Source organism: Cheilinus undulatus, linkage group 4 (assembly GCF_018320785.1).
Source record: "Cheilinus undulatus linkage group 4, ASM1832078v1, whole genome shotgun sequence".
NCBI lineage: Eukaryota > Metazoa > Chordata > Actinopteri > Labriformes > Labridae > Cheilinus > Cheilinus undulatus.
The window spans coordinates 23,834,893-23,853,686 of NC_054868.1; the positions used below are offsets into that span (position 1 = coordinate 23,834,893).

The window sequence follows — 18,794 nt, forward strand, 5'->3', positions numbered from 1 at the left end:
GATGCAGCAGAGCCAGAGAGACAAACTGGAACAATCTGGGATTGAATACATATTTTCCCAAAAGTGCTTTAAGTTATGAGCACAGATGAGCATTGTATCAGCACTTGTTTCCTCTCAAGGACAAACATTTTAAAACAATTTGACTGCTTTCTTGGGTTGATTGAGCTTTGTTTACTGGGCCGTGCATTTTGGAGAATTTGCAGAGCTTTTTAAAAATGACAGCGAATAAGGAATAACAGTGATACTCTATAAAACTCTTAGTACCAGTATGTTTTTTTACTCACGTACTGGAGTACAAGGCACATAAAAACACAAGAAACGTGTGAGGCTGTGGTAGAAGCCTACAAGTGGCTTATATGAAAACCACGCTCATAAATGCATGTAAAAGGCAATATAAAAAACACTGAAGCTTGTTCTTGGAATGTACTCGAACAAACAATATTACAATATGACAAATATGTGTAAATAAAACCTTTTACAAAAAGCAAGTGTTTTTAACCCCCCCCCCCCCCCCCCCATTTTTTTTAAGTTTCAAGATATTAACTCATTGAGTGCCAGCCCTTTTTATAAAATGGAAAGTGGCTTGTGCCAGCATTTTTGGTTCTAGAAAGCTGAGAAAATGCATTTTTGTGAAAGAGAGTCTGTCAAGCAGAACAGTGATTTGTACGTTATAATTTTGCCTTCAATAGCATAAAAGACATCTGAAAATTGTATTACAAATGTTATTTTATTGTAAAATAAATAACAATGCTTCCAGTCACTGTCATGCTATTCACACTCTGGAACTGGACGGCCTTCACAGGACCTCCCTATACGCCCACATCCTCTCTTGCTTGTTGCTGTATGCATCCAGCTGGCGAGAGGCTGCCTTATCTCTCCGATGCACGGGGGGAGACCTCGCAGCATTCTTTAGCCTCTTGGTCAGCATAGATGGATGAATTAAAGCGTCGATCCCTGGATTTGCTGTCGTTAAGTTCACTGTCAGTTTCAGTGAGTAAGCGATTTCTCAGGCAAAAGTTTAAAGTTTCTTCCAGCATCTAAGTTAGAACTTTTAGCTTAGATTACCTCCGTAACGATCACTCTACTCTTTGACCCCAGGGTCTCCACCTCTGATGTTTGATCTACCGTCACTTCCGACTGTAGTGTTCTGACTACGTATCCCAGAAGCCCCAAAATTACTCACAGGGAGCGTGAGAGCGCCCCCTTGTGCCAGCTGCCGAAAAAACACTTTGACGTATATATGTCAATGGCACTCGAGCGCTGTTTTTAAATGACGTATATATACCTCAATGGCTCTCAATGAGTTAAGCAACGTTTTTTGCAGACAAAGCCAACAAATTCTTCTTTCCAGCTGACTTTGTGATCAATCTGAATACCAAAAAAAACGTGTGGATGAAACTTTGGTTAAGTTCATCATTGTCAATGTAAAGTTTTTTCTTCATCATATTTCTCAATAAATAAAACGATATGAAACTTTTTAAATTTTAATGATGGTGTATTAGTTCAAAATCAAATATAGTAATTTGAAAGACTTTAAGGAGAGCTGTCAAGTGTCTGCTACTAGAAGGTTGGTATTGTCTGCAAAAAGCCTGCGTCTCTGATGGTTTGGGGTGGGGCTGAGCGATATGGGAAATTAATCCAATTTTGTTTTTTTTGTTTTTTTTTTCTTTTTTAACCCCAGTATTGCAATTGTGATTCAGTATGATAACTTTTTAAGTTGCTCATCTTGTGTATTTCTCAATAAACAATCAATAAATCATTTTTATTATAAAAGCACAATATTCGGTCGATTATACAAAGGCAGAACAATTTTGAAAATACACTATATTGCCAGAAGTATTCACGCACCCATCCAAATAATTGAAATCAGGTGTTCCAATCACTTCCATGGCCACAGGTGTATAAAATCAAGCACCCAGGCATGCAAACTGTTTCTACAAACATTTGTGAAAGAATGGGTCGCTCTCAGGAACTCAGTGAGTTCCAGCAAGGTACTGTAATTGGATGCTACCTGTGCAACAAGTCCAGTTGTGAAATTTCCTAAATATTCCACAGTCAACTGTCAGTGGTATTATAACAAAGTGATTGGGAACGACAGCAACACAGCCACGAAGTGTAAGGCCATGTTAAATGATGGAGCAGGGTCAGTGGATGCTGAGGCGTATCGTGCGCAGAGGTCACCAACTTTCTGCAGAGTCAGTCGCTACAGACCTCCAAACTTCATGTGACCTTCAGATTAGCTCAAGAACAGTGTGTAGAGAGCTTCATGGAATGGGTTTTCATGGCTGAGCATCTGCATCCAAGCCATACATCACCAAGTGTAATGCAAAGCGTCGGATGCAGTGGTGTAAGGCATGCCGCCACTAGACTCTAGAGCAGTGGAGACACGTTCTTTGGAGTGACGAATCACGCTTCTCCATCTGGCAATCTGATGGACAAGTCTGGGTTTGGCAATTGCCAGGAGAAATGTACTTGTCTGACTGCATCGTGCCAAGTGTAAAGTTTGGTGGAGGGGGGATTATGGTGTGGGGTTGTTTTTCAAGAGCTGCGCTTGGCCCCTTAGTTCCAGTGAAAGGAACTCTGAATGCTTCAGCATACCAAGAGATTTTGGACAATTCCATGCTCCCAACTTTGTGGGAACAGTTTGGGGATGGCCCCTTCCTGTTCCAACATGACTGTGCACCAGTGCACAAAGCAAGGTCCATAAAGACATGGATGAGAGAGTTTGGTGTGGATGAACATGACTGGCCTGCACAGAGTTCTGACCTCAACCCGGTAGAACACCTCTGGGATGAATTAGAGTGGAGACTGAGAGCCAGGCCTTCTCATCCAACATCAGTGTGTGACCTCACAAATGCGCTTTTGGAAGAATGGTCAAAATTCCCATAAACACACTCCTAAACCTTGGGGAAAGCCTTCCCAGAAGAGTTGACGCTGCTATAGCTGCAAAGGGTGGACTGACGTCATATTAAACCCTATGGATTAAGAATGAGATGTCACTTTAGTTCATATGTAAGTCAAGGCAGGTGAGCAAATGCTTTTGGCAATTTAGTGTATACCTAATTGCAATTATTTGACTCATTGCAAATTCAATATGGATTGTTATATTGAAAGGAACGATGATTGTATGTCTTTCAATGAACATGTGAATGTTTGTATGGTGTGTAGAGCATAACATCTCTGCTGCAAGAAATATATTACACTGGTGTTTCAAACCACATTTCAAGTCAAAGAAATTTTGCATCCTTAAATTTAAAAATTGTGGTGGGAAATATCCTGATTTGATCTAAATTCCAATTAATTGCCCAGCCCTTGTATGGAGTGCCTATGGTGTAGACAGCTTACACTTCTGGAATTACACTACCAATGTGAAAAAGTATATAAAAGATTTCAGAGCAACATATACTCCCATTTAGACAATGTCTCTTTCAGGGAAGGCCTAGCATATTTTAGCAAAACAGTGCTTAACCACATTCTACATCCACCACAACAGCATGGCTCAAGTCCAGATGCTGAACTGTCCTGCCTGCAGTCCAGATCTTTAACCAACAGAAAACATTTAGAGCATCATAAAACGAAAAATCTGTCAAAGAAGACGCAGGGCTGTTGAGCATCAAAAATGGGACAACACTCTCGTCCCAAAACTCAAGCAACTGGTCTCCTCACCTCCCAGAAGAGGGGATGCTACGCAACAGTAAACAGGGCCCTGCCCCTGCCCCTGCTTTTTTAGGATGTGTTGCTGCCATCACAGTCACTTTTTTGGTATTGGGGTAGTATTTCGTATTAATTCATGGCCAGTATAACAAACACATTGTATTCTATTATCAGCGTAGTTTCTGAGCCATTCAAAAACATCGCCACAAAATCCACATTTGCACATTTTTTTGAAAGTCTAGAAATGCACTGAATATATATACTCATGACTTCAGACCATGGCAGAGTCTTTGTGTATGTTTTGACTTTGAACATCCTCCACAGTGAAGACATTTTGGTTTTTCAGTGCTTTAAAAGACATTCTGTCTTTCTCCTAGAAATCTATGCAGACCATCTAAAAATCTAGACTTTTAAAAATGAAAAAAAAAAAAAAAACAGCATTTACCTGATTTGTTGCCAATATCTGTAGACCTGGAGCTTTTGGCTTTGGCCCGCTGTAGTTATTTAAAGCTCACACACTGTTCAGATGCCTTCAGGGATGCATGCACAGTGAACAGTGAAAATGTGGGCTGATTAAGAGAAAAGTGCTGAAGAAGGTATTTGTCTGCTGGTGCTCATCATCAATCACATCTCCTCTTGTAATCCATATAAAAGCTCTTCTTTCACCACTCTGGTTCAGTAAAAATTCGGTTACTAAGTGACGAGTTGAACCTAGCTTGAGAGTCCTATTGTCCTGTGTGTGAAATACAGAAACTTGGATTGAAAATGCAACGATAGGTTAATATTTTAAGAAAGCAGAGAGGTTCCAGTAGCAGGATATGGTCTGAAAGGAAGATGTTGCAATTGGCCCTCTTAAACCAAGTATCACTGATATCCACAGTTTTTTGTATTTGTTTTTGTCAGTAGCTAAACCATATGTCCTTGTCTGTCCTTCTTTGTCCCTGAAGGTTTAACATCAAAGTGAACCTGCAGCTTGTCACCAGCTTTATGCTTACTGGCATCTCTGTTGGAGCAAAGTATGCTCAGAACGGACAGCTCTTTGCACGCTTCAAACTCACTGAAACACTTTCTGAGGTAACTGGATCTGTGGCATTAGAAATTTCTATAATCAAACTTCATTAGTTTCCTCGTTAAAGAGGAATAAAAAATACTTGTTGGCATATGGAGCATAGAGGTAATGGGACGGTCTCCTAAAAATTCCCTTTTCTTTCCTCAGGACACACTGGCTGGGCGGCTGGTGATGACCAAGGTAAACTCAGTTTTGCTGCTGCCATTGGGCCGTGAGGGTGTTAACTGTCAGCCACCACCTGGTGTCAAAGAGAGGGTTTACGAGGCTGTGATCGAGGAGAAGACCAAGGATTACATCTTCCTAAGGATCTGCAAAGAGTGCTGTGAGGAGCTGGGGCTGATACCTGACAGAGAAATACAGGTGGGGACTACACAAAGGGATGAATGATGTCTTTCTTGATTTAACCAGATTTCCTGACTTTAAAGTTGACTTAGATTAGATTTTATTTCAATTTCTTTGTGATGTTTTATAACTGATGTTTCAATTTTGACCTGCCAAGGGACTGCAGATGTAAACTAACTTCAAGCTAACTCTGGTACACAATGCTTCAAATGGAAGCATTAAGGTTTTTTGTTGTACATGGTCCCTGTAGAAAATAAATTAATAATAAACAAATCATCCATTAGAATGTAACTGTCAGCCTTATTAAAACGTGTAATTCATCGATTTCTGTACATTATGTACATGAATACTGCTCCATGTGGTCTCAGCCTGCAGCTCTCTCTCCTCACATTCTCAGTGTGCAGCAGGGCGGACCGCCCTTGATACCAAGGTCACTGTTCTGCATCCTTTAAAGGCCTGCTCAGACCCAAATTTAGCCAGATTTTGGCCTGACTGCAACATTAGCTTATTGTCAAAACTTGGGCGTGTTTTAGAACGTCCGGAACAACAAATGGTCTTGCAGTACAACATAATTAACAACCTGTCCAAGACGCCCGGATTATAAAGTGGTGAAGAAAATGCACAAATTGGCCCTGTAAAATAGATCAAAAAGCAGAGAGGTGAATGCTTTGGTGGTTCAAATAATCTGGGGGACGACCATAATTTGGGTCAGGAATTGACCAACAGATTGTTGTTGAATCAAAGAAAATGACTTTTAAACACAGTATTTATGCATTTGAAAATTAAATAGCGAAAAAGAGTGACTTTTGGTAAGTAACTTAAAAATCAGAATGATAAAGAATTGTGTTAAAATGGTGATCTTGATCTAGTCTTAAAAAAATTTGATATCTTTTTGTCCATTTTGCCCACCCTTACTGCAAATAAAGGAATTAATGCGTTGACAGGGAGTATGAATGAGGACATTTAATTGGGCACAATGTTGTGTGTGCTTCAGTTACAAAAGCTGCTACCACCTATGATGGTGCAGAGGAAAATACTGTGGTTATCATTTCCTAATAAAAACAGCCATGTATAACTTTATGATGAGGACATTTTTATTTGGTTCATAGTTTGGAGTGAACACAGTTGGCAGCAGCAGAAAAACTCCCGCTCACTGAAACTTTCTTCCAATTATTTATTTTTTCTGCTGTACTCTATGGCTTCAAAAAATAAAAAAGACTCTAAAAAATATTTCTATGAATCTGTTACAAAACCACATCTTAACTGTATAATGAAAACCAACTTACAGACCAAATCAACAAAACTGAGATGAGATCATGATTCAACTGTCCAGTGATTTGAAAATCAATCCAGATAAATTGTGGGGTAGACTGGGTTGTCTCTCTATTTGGGTTAAGTCCCCAGCTCCTGTGGCACTTCTTGAAGTGTCTTCGGACACTTGCTACTACTACTACTGCTCCATCAGTGACATGTAAATGTGTATGGAAGGGATTTGTTTCTGCTGATGGACACTTTATGGAGGGAACTTGGGTGATAGTATGCACAGCTGATGGAAGAGAATTAGTAAGCAGAAAAAACTATGAACTAGGAACAGCATCAGAACAATAATTTCCAGTAGCAGTTCTGTAATGGTGGCCACCATAGCCGTGTTTCCATCAGGGGTCCGGTTTGATTCATTACGTTTTGGCATGATTTGGTTATGCTAAACCTGAAAATAGTTTGCTTTTCCACAGACGCCCGTGCCCTCACTTGGTGGGCGGGCTGTAAAGGCTTTGCATTTGAAGTCACATGCAGCGTAAGTCTGCTGGTCCAGCTGCAGAGTTGTAGAAAGGATGAGTGACAGAAATCAGTAGGGAATAAGCATTAAACAGCTTTATTTCAGCTGAAAGTACTTCTAGAAAAATAACTACATCTTAATTATGTAAACCGCTGCCAGTACAGCTCTTCTGCTGATGGAATACGTGTACAGAAACGTTTTGAGTCTTAACAGTATGTTGATATGTGAATATATCTAGTCTATTACAATTTATATGACAAAATATGAAAGTTTAGAGCTGTACTGTGAGAATTCCCACGCTGAAAATAAAGTAAACGTTCAGCTGGTGTTAAAATCAAATAGATGCTCTCATTCATCCAAGGTTCTCTAATTGACTGTTATTGAATGATTGCCCCTTCAGCATTTGATTTTATTTTCTTACTTTGAGTGTGAATGTCTACAAATAAATCTCAGTGCTGTGTTATTAGTTATCAGTACAACCATTGTCCAATCACCATGGGAGCATAGTCTTTTTATTTGACCTGCTTATATGCCACACTTTAATTTCCTCATCTCTTCCATGGGTTCAGTAATATTCCTCATAGCCCTCGAGTTTTGTTCTCTCTTGCGAATTTCAGACATTCCTGCTCCTGTATTCATTCTCTATCTCCCTCTTGCTTTGTCTTTCTGCTTTACTTTCCTCCTTACTGAGTTCAAAGTTCTTTTTACGTCTCTTTTTTTTCCGTCTCCTGCAGATTTCTTCACTAATGCCCTTAAATGGTGCATATTTCATAGCATACCTGTAAGGAGCTTGTCTTTGTTAGATGACAAAGCTTCCAGCAGGGGAAACCAAATCTTAGTGATTACATAAAAATTGTTTAAATCAAAGGATTAAAGAGAAATGTAAATGGCCCAGGGCTTCACAAGAAATCACAGTAAAAGTAGACAACTTTCCAGCCTACTCTGCTATAGTATGAATGCTGCAAACTTACCTTATTATGCAACAATCTCTTGGTTGGGATGATTTTTTTTCTTCATTTTTATGTAGATAGACCTACCTTCTGTTCTCTACAATGTTTCTCATAGAAAACCAGGCCTCCATGCATGCTTGACATTGACTATTAACTACCACCGAGTGTCAACACGCCATTCACAAGAGGGCCACCAGTTGAAAAAATAGATGAAAGCAACGACCCCCTCCTGTGATGTGCTGTGTTACTTCAGTGAGGAAAAAAAATCTGTTGTTGCAATTCAGCAACGGCCGAGCTGCCACCCTTGCTACCAACAGTAGTGTAAACATGGTGTCAGTGATCTCCTTTTGTTCTTTCATCTCTTTTGTGTTTTACCAGAGCTGCAGGTCTGTTGCTCAGTTTGCCACAGCAACAGCAACATATTGGGAAGACATACAATATGTAAAGCCAGTGATTCTATTTTATTCAGTTTGCAAATAATTATGTCGGAAAAAAAGAAAAAAAAAAGATTTTTGTTGGTGAAGCTATAGGTTGAGGTTTTGATTTTGACATGATGTGGAAATACAAGAAAAAGACAAATTTGTGTCACCAGGCTAAAAAGACTGTGAGATTAATACAGTATATTCTCTAATGCTAAATAAATGTACCATAAATGTCCAGTGTGACATTTAACATTGGTAGGTGTAATTTTATAATATTCCTATTAGGATATTTGGCTCCGGGTTTTAAATGCACTGAATTTATCTTAATTTATTTTCTGTTTTTCCCATACTGCATAATATAAGTTATCAGTCAGGTAATAATCAAATCTTGATGTCAGGCTGGCAGTTACATAATAATAATAATATATAAAAGGCTGCAGTTATTTTCATATTAAGTAGTTCTTTAAAGGTTTACCAAAGTGCCAGTAGAAAGGCCTTTAAGTTTACAAAAGTACCACTACTGCACTTTGTAGAAGTTCATTTATTTTCAGTATAGGAAAAATATATTTTTTTGAAAAATAATTAGTTATTTTACAAGCAGAACTGTAGAAGCTTCAGGTTTTTTAAATTTTATATGCTACTTAATATCTGTTTTGAATTGAGAAATATACACTTAAAAACTATCGTTATTCTCTGGGTTTTCTTTGATAACCAATTAGTTAGACTCATGCTACAATATATGTCTTATATCGTAATCACAATAGCAAATCTCAATATTGTCCACTATAGCTTAAATCACACATTGGTACCAAATCGTGCAGCACTACAATATATAATGGAGAAAGAAGAGATATGGCAGTGTTATTCTTTAACAGTTGGTTCAGGAAGAAACACCTATAGATATTTAAAACTGTTAACAGTTTTTTGCCACTTATTTCATATTATGCAATGTTTTGCATTAACTTTATAATAAGACCCTTTTATATAAATGCATTTTTAAATCATTTGATTACATTTTTATTGCTGTCGGCATTGTACTATTAGTCTTTAGATGGATAAAAAGTTGTGGTTAGATAAAGAATGAATAAATAATATTTTGGATTGATCTCTCTGTGATGGCTCTTTATCAGGTGGAGCTCCAGTTCCAGCTGAACAGACTGCCGCTCTGTGAGATGCATTACGCCCTGGACCGCATCAAAGATAACACCATCCTTTTCCCTGATGTCAGCCTTGTCCCCACAATCCCATGGAGCCCCAACAGGTGTGTATTACAACATTCACACAGCCACAAGCACATTCCACACAGAGTGGAAAATAAGCACCCACCACCAGCCAAATGCTGGTACTTTGAGCAGTGACAGATGATTTGCTCAACCTACCAGCTACTGGGGTAGGTAAATAAAAGTAACATAATGGAATGATTTTGTGATGCTATGCGGCATAAAGTCCCACTATTCTGCTTGTTCCTACCAACTTCATGATCATAGTTTAAGTCAGTACCCAAAGATTAGTACTACTAATGGTATATCTGCTAAAGGTGTCTATGAACCAAAGTTTCACTAAGAATGTCAAAAAAGGCCTAAATTCTGATGTGAGATTGCAAAAATCGTGATGGGGTGTAGATCTTAGACAGCCCTTTTTGCAGACCATTACTGGGAGAGGCTGCATATGTCGGAACGGAAATATACGCTAAAAGATTTCAAAATAAAATTGGATTAAACTTTTGGTTAGGTTGGGGTAAGGCTTAAGGTAAGGTTTGGGATATAAGTTAAAAGTCAAAAACCTTGACATGCAAAACCTGATTATGAAACTTTAAATAAAGCTGAGTAAACAGTCTGCTCATAGAAAAAAGCTCGTCCTACACAAAAATATACTTACGTATCAACCGCAGCTGTTAGATGCATAAGCTAAGTAGCAACGTATCTATACTAAAAAAGCTACAGATGTAATGTTAGCTACATAAGCTACTAAGCTATGTTAGCTTTAGCTACGTTAGCTCTAGCTACATTTGCCAAAGTTCATGTTGCTAAAGCTAACTGCTAACTGACTTTGTTTGTTGAATAAAGTTGAATTTTGAAATCAAATCTAAAACTAGGAATATGTTTATCAGCAAATTACGGCGCCTCAGCTCTGACGGAGATGGGGTCTGACATTAACGGCCTGCAAAGAGGCTGCCTGAGATCTACGGACTGCAGCCAGACTGTCTAGTAAAATGTACGCTAAATATTTAGTTTTGACAATTCTGACATCATAATACAGGAAAAAGCCATTGAAACATTGCAGTGTAATGCATAGTCTTTAACTCTAACTACTATAAGCCTTGGCTATTATATCAAACCTTTTAACATTTTATTGATGATTATGATAAAGTGGCTGGTAAAAAATGTAATGACTGGTAGATTTTTGAATCCACCAGCCACAGTGGCGGTTAGGCAAAAATGTCAGGTTCCAATCCGGAGTCCACATGCAACCATGAATATTTCTTCCTGATTTTTCAGTGCATTTCAGGCACTTTCAAAGAAGAGAAAGAAGCAGTCACAACATAAATCAGGAAGAAGAAAAGTTAACTTCAATAGCAAGAGTACCAGAGCTACGAGACATGTTAGTTTCTTCAACCTAAACTAAACTTCTCAGTGCTGTTTAAAAAAAAAAAACATCTAGATGTGAAAGTATAGAGGGTCAGAAATGTAACCTCAATTTAGTAAGTACTGTTTGTTTTTTTTTTTAAATCAAGCATCAAGCTAAATGTTCCTATATGCTGAAAGTTATGTCATATTTTTGAAATGCCCAGATTCTTGCACCTGTTGCTTTGTTTGTGGTACTAATAACTAGACAAAATTAAATATGTGTCTTTAACAGTGGTGTTACAAACATGCTGTTCATTGTCTGAGCTTATCAGGGATGTGATTCTTTTATATATTTAATATTAATTCCTAATTAATTTCAGATTCACCAAACTGAAGAGTTGACCAAGTGGATCACACATCACACAGCTTAAATATTCAAAGAGGGATTAGTTGGCCAAGTAAAAATTTCAGAATATTCACAAACTGAAGAGTGAAATGTAATACCTCTGACTGGGCTTTACATCTTTAAAGTGTATCTGGTAGTTTCCCATCTCCTTAAAATGCAGTTGTCCTTATTAATATGCAAATACTGATGTGAAGCTAATGCAGTTAGCTTAATAAACTAGTTCACTTTATGTGAGGCAATATCTTCATTTTTTCCTCTCCATTAGAAGGTGAAGGCGTGTGATGGTGTCACAACACTCTTCTTAAATAATAAATATTATGTATTGCCCTAAAATGCATGCATTTTAATTGTTTTTTAACATTGTATGTATCAAAAAATCAGGAGAAATGAGGCTATTCATTTCTCTGTATATTGTTATTTTGTTGTTGTTTTTTTTTTTTTTTATCATGTTTAATACAGCACAGGCTGTAAAAATATCACAGGTAGTCCTCAGTAACACGAGAACAAACTGTGAGCTGCACTGCTGCCAGTTAAAAGAAATAAAGGAAGGACACCTCGAGTTATAAATCTGGGACTTTATGTTGCTTTTTTCCTGTAATGATCCGTGACCCCAAAACTGAACAGTGACCTTTGTTTCACCTCTATTAGTAATAAAAAGACAAGGGAAGTTTAAACTTCATTTGCACATGTAGCAGATTGATTTATCTTGCTGTGTGGACAAGAACTAGCTTTCCATACCTAGTTTGATGAACACTGCTGATTTGTAGATATTAATGTACTTTATTGTGACAGTGAAAGAAGGTGTTTGTGAACAGAGAATGGGCACACAATTATGCAAAGATGAAAGAAGAAAACTACAGAAACTCCTCCTGTGCATGCACATCCTGTCAGTTTGACAGATACCGGGGGGGGGGACACCACATCAATTTGAGAGTTGACTGTATATCTGCCACCTTGCTGACTTGGCGGCCGTTCTGAAATTCTGGCAGCTCTTTGCAGCTTTGTATTATCTCTCTCTGAAGTTGCACAGGTGAGAGGAGTGTTGCAGTAATCTTAATTGACTAGAGCCAAATATAATCCCCTGAGGTTTTTTTTTTTTAAAGCTGCCGCTTCATAGAGGCACAAGATTATGATTGATGGGGACTTTTTTAAAATTGGAATTTGCGTAAGTGAATGCTTCATTAGATGTAGGCCAGTGTATTTTCCTGTATACTGAGGGTTTTATGCCATAAAGCTGTATGTTTTTGGACAAAGGAACACTCTGGTTAAAAAACTGCTTGTAATATTAACCTACACAATATGGACAAAAGTATTTGGGCACCTGACTGTTAGACCAACAAGGACTGTAAAGACATTGTATTCAAATACATGTTGGTCCCCCATTTGCAGCTTTAACAGTCTTTAATCTTTTTGGCAAGCTTTCCACATGATTTTAGAGTGTTTATGTAGGAATTTGTGCCCATTCATTCTGTATAGCATGTATGAGGTCAGGCACTGATGTTTGAAGAGAAGGCCTGGATCACAATCTATGATCCAGTTCATCCCAAAGATGCCTGATGGGTTTGTGTTCAGAGATTTGTGGGTCAGTCAAGTTCTTCCACATCAAACTCACAAAGCTTGTGCACTGGGGCACAGTTATGTTGGAGTAGAAAATGACCTTCCCAGAACTGTTGCCACAAAGTCTGAAGCATAGCATTGTCCAAAATGTATTTGTATGCTGAAGCATTAAGATTACCCTTCATTGGAGATAAAGGGCCTTCCCAAACCCTGAAAAACAGCCCCGTACCATTATCCCTCCTCTACCAAACTTCACAGTCAGGCAGGTAACTTTCTCCTGGCATCCATCAAACCCAAACTCACCCATCTGACCCCGAATTTCCATATACAGCGTGTGCACCGCAGAATGCCGGCGAATCGAACTGCAGAGCACTTCGCTCCCTCTATAGTGTATCAGAGCATTTCCATAGCCAGCGCTCTAGACTGGCAGCGGTGCGTGCCTGGAGCAGCACTTCGCTCCGTTTCATTTCAGATACGCTGCAGGTCTATTTCAGCACTGGCCGCTGCCAAACCTCGTAAATTCACTGTCGTTCAGAAAGCACCAACCATGGAAGTCACAAGTGTAGAACATCCAGTTCTTTCAAAATAAAACACAATCATGGACTCCCGATCGTAAATCATCACTTTATTAACATTACGTCTCATCCTGCAGTGAGAGCAAAGGGTCACTGAGAGGTCAATGGGTCACAGAGCTACAATGGCGCCATTGTCGAGGAAAAATTAACTTTTGGGGATATTTAGCCAAAGAATTTTGCATAAAACCAAAGATTCTTTAAGCAAACATTAACCTTTTAACTTTCTAATGTACTCACCCAATGGAGTTAGCAATAATATCTTGGACTTATACTGGAAAGGATGATAAATTAACCCCAAAAGGTAAAATAGTCCACTGTTGACATGCTATTCCTGCGTGAACTCGCATTTCTCCCGTGCTCTCTTCCTGCTGATCAGGGCTTGCGCGCCGCGGCGCAGCGCTCTAGACTCGCCTCCAGTGGGCGTGGTCGCTCGTCTTTCAATCGGAGCAAACCTGCGGTGTATATGTATATGGAAATTTGGGGTGACTGTCAAACACGTTTCCACTGCTCCACAGTCCATAGTCACACCTTCTGGTTATGGGACGTGGTGATGTGAGGCTTGCATGAGGCTGTTCGGCCACGGAAACCCATTCCAGTAAGCTCCCGCTGTGAAGTTTTTGTGCTTATGTTAATGCTAGCAGAAGTTCAGTACATTTCAGCCATGGAATCAGCGACTTTCATGCATCATGCACTTTAGCAGTCAGTGACCCCACTCTGTGATTTTATGCGGTCTTCCACTTTGTGGCTAAGTTGCTGTTGTTCCTCAATTGCTTCCACATCCTAATAATTTCCCTTGCAACTGACTGTGAAATATCCAGCAGGGATGAAGTTCAGTCTTACTGCAAAGGTAACATCTATCACTGTACCATGCTTGACGTCATTGAGCTCTTCAGAACGACTCATTTTGTATCACAAATGTTTGCAAATGAAGACAGCATGCCTAGGTGATTGATTTTATTCATCTGTAGCAACAAGTCTGATTGAAACACCTGAATTCAGTAATTAATAGGTCTGGCTAAATACTTTTGTCCATGTAGTGTATGTCTGAATACTAAACCACAGTTAGTTGATTTCTTTATCTCGCAGCCTTGATTGCATTTGTGTAGGCATCCAAGCGGACTTATCTACTGCCCCTGTTAAACACACACACACACACACACACACACACATACTGTGTAGCTCTGAGATTTCTCTCAGCCCCCCGACCATGTCTCAGTTGGAGCTCAATCAGTTGGTGTTGGTGGATTCACAGCCTGTGAGGATGCTGTCCGCGTAATGAGGACAGTGATGCTAGGAGACAAACAGAGCATACAAGCCCAACATGCACGATAACCCACACTTTAGAAGTGCACATTTAAAATCCTGTAGGGGATGTAGGTTTAGCCTGGTTTATGTTCATGGTGGGAAGGTTTATTAATGCTTGTTGCTCGTTAATTTTCAAATGTGAAAGTATCCTTTCTGTATCTATACCTTTCTGTATTGATTGTATTGGATTGGATTATGGCTGTTTATGGAGTCATTATTGTTGCAAAACTCAAGGATGCATTTTAACATTTTGAGAGCATGACTCATTTATTTTGGACTCAGGTTTTTCTTTTAACTTTCCATTCAAACCTACATTTGTGCTTAAAACTGCCTCCTTGTGCTTTTATTTTCTCTGTGCTCAAAATGTCTGCCTGCTCTCGAATGCTGTCATAGTTCGCGCACGGTGTAGCTGGTCTAGCCAGGAGAAGAACAAAATCATCTTCTATGTCAAGAAAAGCGTTCAGTGTGGTACTTTGCCCATCTTTTAATAAGGAAATGCCATCTAGTTCTGATAGAAACTATCTCTAAAACATCATCCAACATTATTGCTTCACCAGCTGTAGTCATTGCTACAGGTTTGCGATACAACTAAACTTCACCTGTAACATTCGCAAACTCACACCAAAGCATTGTTTGATGTGAAAAAAGCATGTGAAAAAAAAATTCATACATGCACGCACAAAGTAAAACCAGTAACAGTTTTATAAACACACAGAAGCAACCTGAATGCAGGAAGAATTTTTTGAGCTTGAGCCAAGGGGATTTGAGCAAAGATATGAGAGCAAGCAGACAATTTCAAGCAGAGAAAATCTAAGCACAAGGAGGCAGTTTTGAGCACAAATTGATGAGTCAGGCTCTAAAAATGTTAAAATGCACTCTCGAGTTTTGCAACAATAACGACTCCATATAGTAGCTAAGGAAAAAAATAATTGATTTGACTAAAATAAGGCATGCAGACTGAGGACAGTGATGTTTGTACACTTTTCTTCAGTTGGTCCCCTTACACTACATTTACCTGTACAACCCACATTTTTAGATCTTTTTTCCCACAGGTCCACAGCTTAATTTCACCCACCCAACCAAACACTACTTTTTATCTTGATCGCAGCCTCTTTATTCATCTATTAGTTTGCACTGCAATTAATTGAAATTTAGATTAAATCCCAATATGTCCTACATCAATTTTCAAATCACAGATGGTGCGATATTTCTTAAACCAGAAATGTGTGCCAGAAGAATACCAGTTTAATACAAGTTTTTGCAGCAGACATGTTATGCTTTTATCATTTTTAATGTTTTTCTTAATTTCTTAATTAGAATAAGAATGACAAAAAAGACAGCTCATTTAATAACAGTTCATATTGCATTTGCAATCCAAATCAAAATAATTGCAATTAGATATTTTAAAACATTCTTCAGCCCTCAATGCACATAAATTTCTTGTCTTTACATATGAACTTACGTTCTTGCTGAAGTCGATTAAATGAAAAAAGCGTTGTTCTGTATCTCCTGGATTCAGAGCCATTGCTTGCGTAACCAAATTTTAACCTCATTTTATGAAACTCATGACAATGACACTGCATACTATAGTTTAATTAAAAGCTGATCTATTGTTTCCTATAACAATTTCCCACACATACTCAACCCTCAGGCAATGGGACGAGCAGCTGGATCCCCGTCTGAATGCCAAGCAGAAAGAGGCCATTCTGGCCATCACCACACCCATCTCTATCCCCCTGCCACCCATCCTCATCATCGGACCTTATGGCACCGGGAAGACCTTCACCCTGGCGCAGGCCGTCAAGCACATCCTCCGCCAGGATCACAGCAGGTGTGTTTAAGTGTTTTTATTTCATGTTTTAACCTCCTACCTTTCAATCCATTGCCTTCAGCATCACTCAAACCTTTTTCATCTTCAGAATAAAATTAATAACTTTTGTGTTTTTCATCTTCAAAAAGAGCTCTTTTTACATTTCAGTTATTATTCTCGAAGCAGTGCACTGTTTTAGTGCTGCTATGTGATTGTATTATACTTTCAAGAGTTATGAAATATTTGCACTGACAGCCAGGAGCACTGGGCTCTTTCCTTCAAGTGCTTTAAAGGTGCTGGACGAAAAAAATTAACATCTTTTTGAACGTTAAAGTGCACCAAGATAAGAGCCAGGAAATTATACCAGAGTATTGATCCTCAATACAGTACAAGTAAAAATCAAAACAATATCTGTTTTTATTTTTGAAACCACAGCACAGAAACCACAAAACTACAAGTCCTAGGTACCCACCATTAAGTTATTTCTTGTTTTTGATTACCAAAAATTGCAGGCAAACTCCTGCAACTGTCTAAATTGTGCAAATGTGTTGCCAAGGTTTCAGCACTAAAACCTCACCAACAAATTTCTGTAAGACTGTGTTAGCTCCTTCTCTCTGTTCTTTTGTAAGGTAAATCAACTTTCACATCTTTATGCAACACTAAAATAACTTAACAAATGTACAGTATGTACTCACTGACCTTTAACCCTCTGGTATCCCTAAAAATTGCTGCCTCATTTTCCTCTTAGTGAGCCAAAAATGCACAGGGGGTTTATTACTGTAAATAAAAATTTTTTTTTTTTTTTTTGATAGTTCTATGTTTTCCTTGTTTGGTCAACTTGTGCCATTAACAAAAATACCAAATACTCAATAACTGTCATATCTTTTAACCCTTTGAATGCCATGTTTGCAATGTAAACAAACACATTTTTTTTCATAAAAAAAAAAACCCAAATTGTTTTTTTTTCAAGATACTACATGAAAATTAGATAATTTATGTTTTGTTTATTGCCGCCTTGCATATGTCATTGATTAGTAGCATCATTGGTTAAAATGGATCATTAGTATTTTTTGTGAGGTCAGTTACTCTAAAATACTCACATTTTTCACTCAGCTGTACATAAATGCACACCATTAAATCATGTTATTCAGTATCATACATTTCAAAATTGTTTTACTGTTATTGAATTATATTTTTTTCATTTAAGGTGAGCCCTAATCATAAATGTCAAATAGTCATTCATTTAACATTTTTTAACCCTTTAAATGCCATGTTTTAATCCTGGTGTCACTGCATTTTTAGATAAAAAAATACACTATGTCTTCTCTTTTCTTTTGCAGTATACTACATGGAAAGCAGATTAATTCCTTTTTTATTCTTGTACTACTCACACACTTATCTGCACATAAACAAAACCTCAGAGAGTTAGTAAGAAGGGGAGCAGAGTGCAGTATAACACTGATATCTGGTGGAAAAAACATGTATTTCCTGCCCTAGCCCATATATGGTAAAAATGAGGCCACAGGGTAAAAAAATGGTCCAGGTTCAAATGTGAAGCCCAGAAACCATAAAATGCATGATCCATGCCTTAATGGCGTATGGATCAAAAAAGTGGTTTGAATGGGTTTCAGTGGGGATTTTTTGCACACCAGGGATTTTAATACTATAAAAGAGGTTTACTTTATTTATGTTGGCCTGGTTGTTGTGGCTGGGACAGAATTTTGAAAATTGTGCAAAAATGAACAAAAAAATACAATATATGGTAATATTAATTGTGAAAGAGGGAAGAGCTATTTAAAAAAAATCACAACAAAGTGTGCATTTTTGGCATTTTAAGTGGACCAGCGCTGTCTTGATTCCTTATTTGCAACATCAGCAAGGAGGTGACTGAGTCTATTATGGACTGGAATCATGGGGAGAGAGCTGGTAGGCCCCCTTTAGGGTCCCTGAAGTTGTAAAAATGACCTCGGCAAAGTATATAGAGTTTCTGACTGACCACTTTCTTCCATGGTATTAAAAGAACAACCCTGCCTTCTGTAGCAAAATTATCTTCATGCATGATAGTGCACCATCTCATGCTGCAAAGAATAGCTCTGCAAACTCAACAAACTACCATTTCCAGTTCTTTACAACCCATCAAATATTTTGAAACTCTGTTGTTTTTGAAACAATTTGGGACAGTGCATTTTGAGTTTTGTTATTTTTGGGGAAAAAAAAGTTTTCTTTGGGAGATTTGTTCAATAAAATTTGAATTATGCTTTAACGGTTGATGACTTGACAATTATGCTGAATGATGTTTGCATTGACTATTGAGGAAAATCAGAGAAAAATATAATTTGCATAATAATTTAGAATGCGGC

At 38.2% G+C, this 18,794-nt stretch overlaps 1 protein-coding gene across 1 annotated transcript in view; it reads left to right on the forward strand.

The window, feature by feature from the left end:
* The window catches only part of helz (helicase with zinc finger), a 101,157-nt gene that overhangs the window by 33,142 nt on the left and 49,221 nt on the right, over positions 1–18,794 (forward strand). The window contains exons 13-16 of the mRNA XM_041784415.1: positions 4,602–4,728; positions 4,871–5,083; positions 9,345–9,475; positions 16,276–16,455. Coding sequence (XP_041640349.1) covers positions 4,602–4,728; positions 4,871–5,083; positions 9,345–9,475; positions 16,276–16,455 — 651 coding nt within the window. The remainder of the gene's footprint in view (positions 1–4,601; positions 4,729–4,870; positions 5,084–9,344; positions 9,476–16,275; positions 16,456–18,794) is intronic.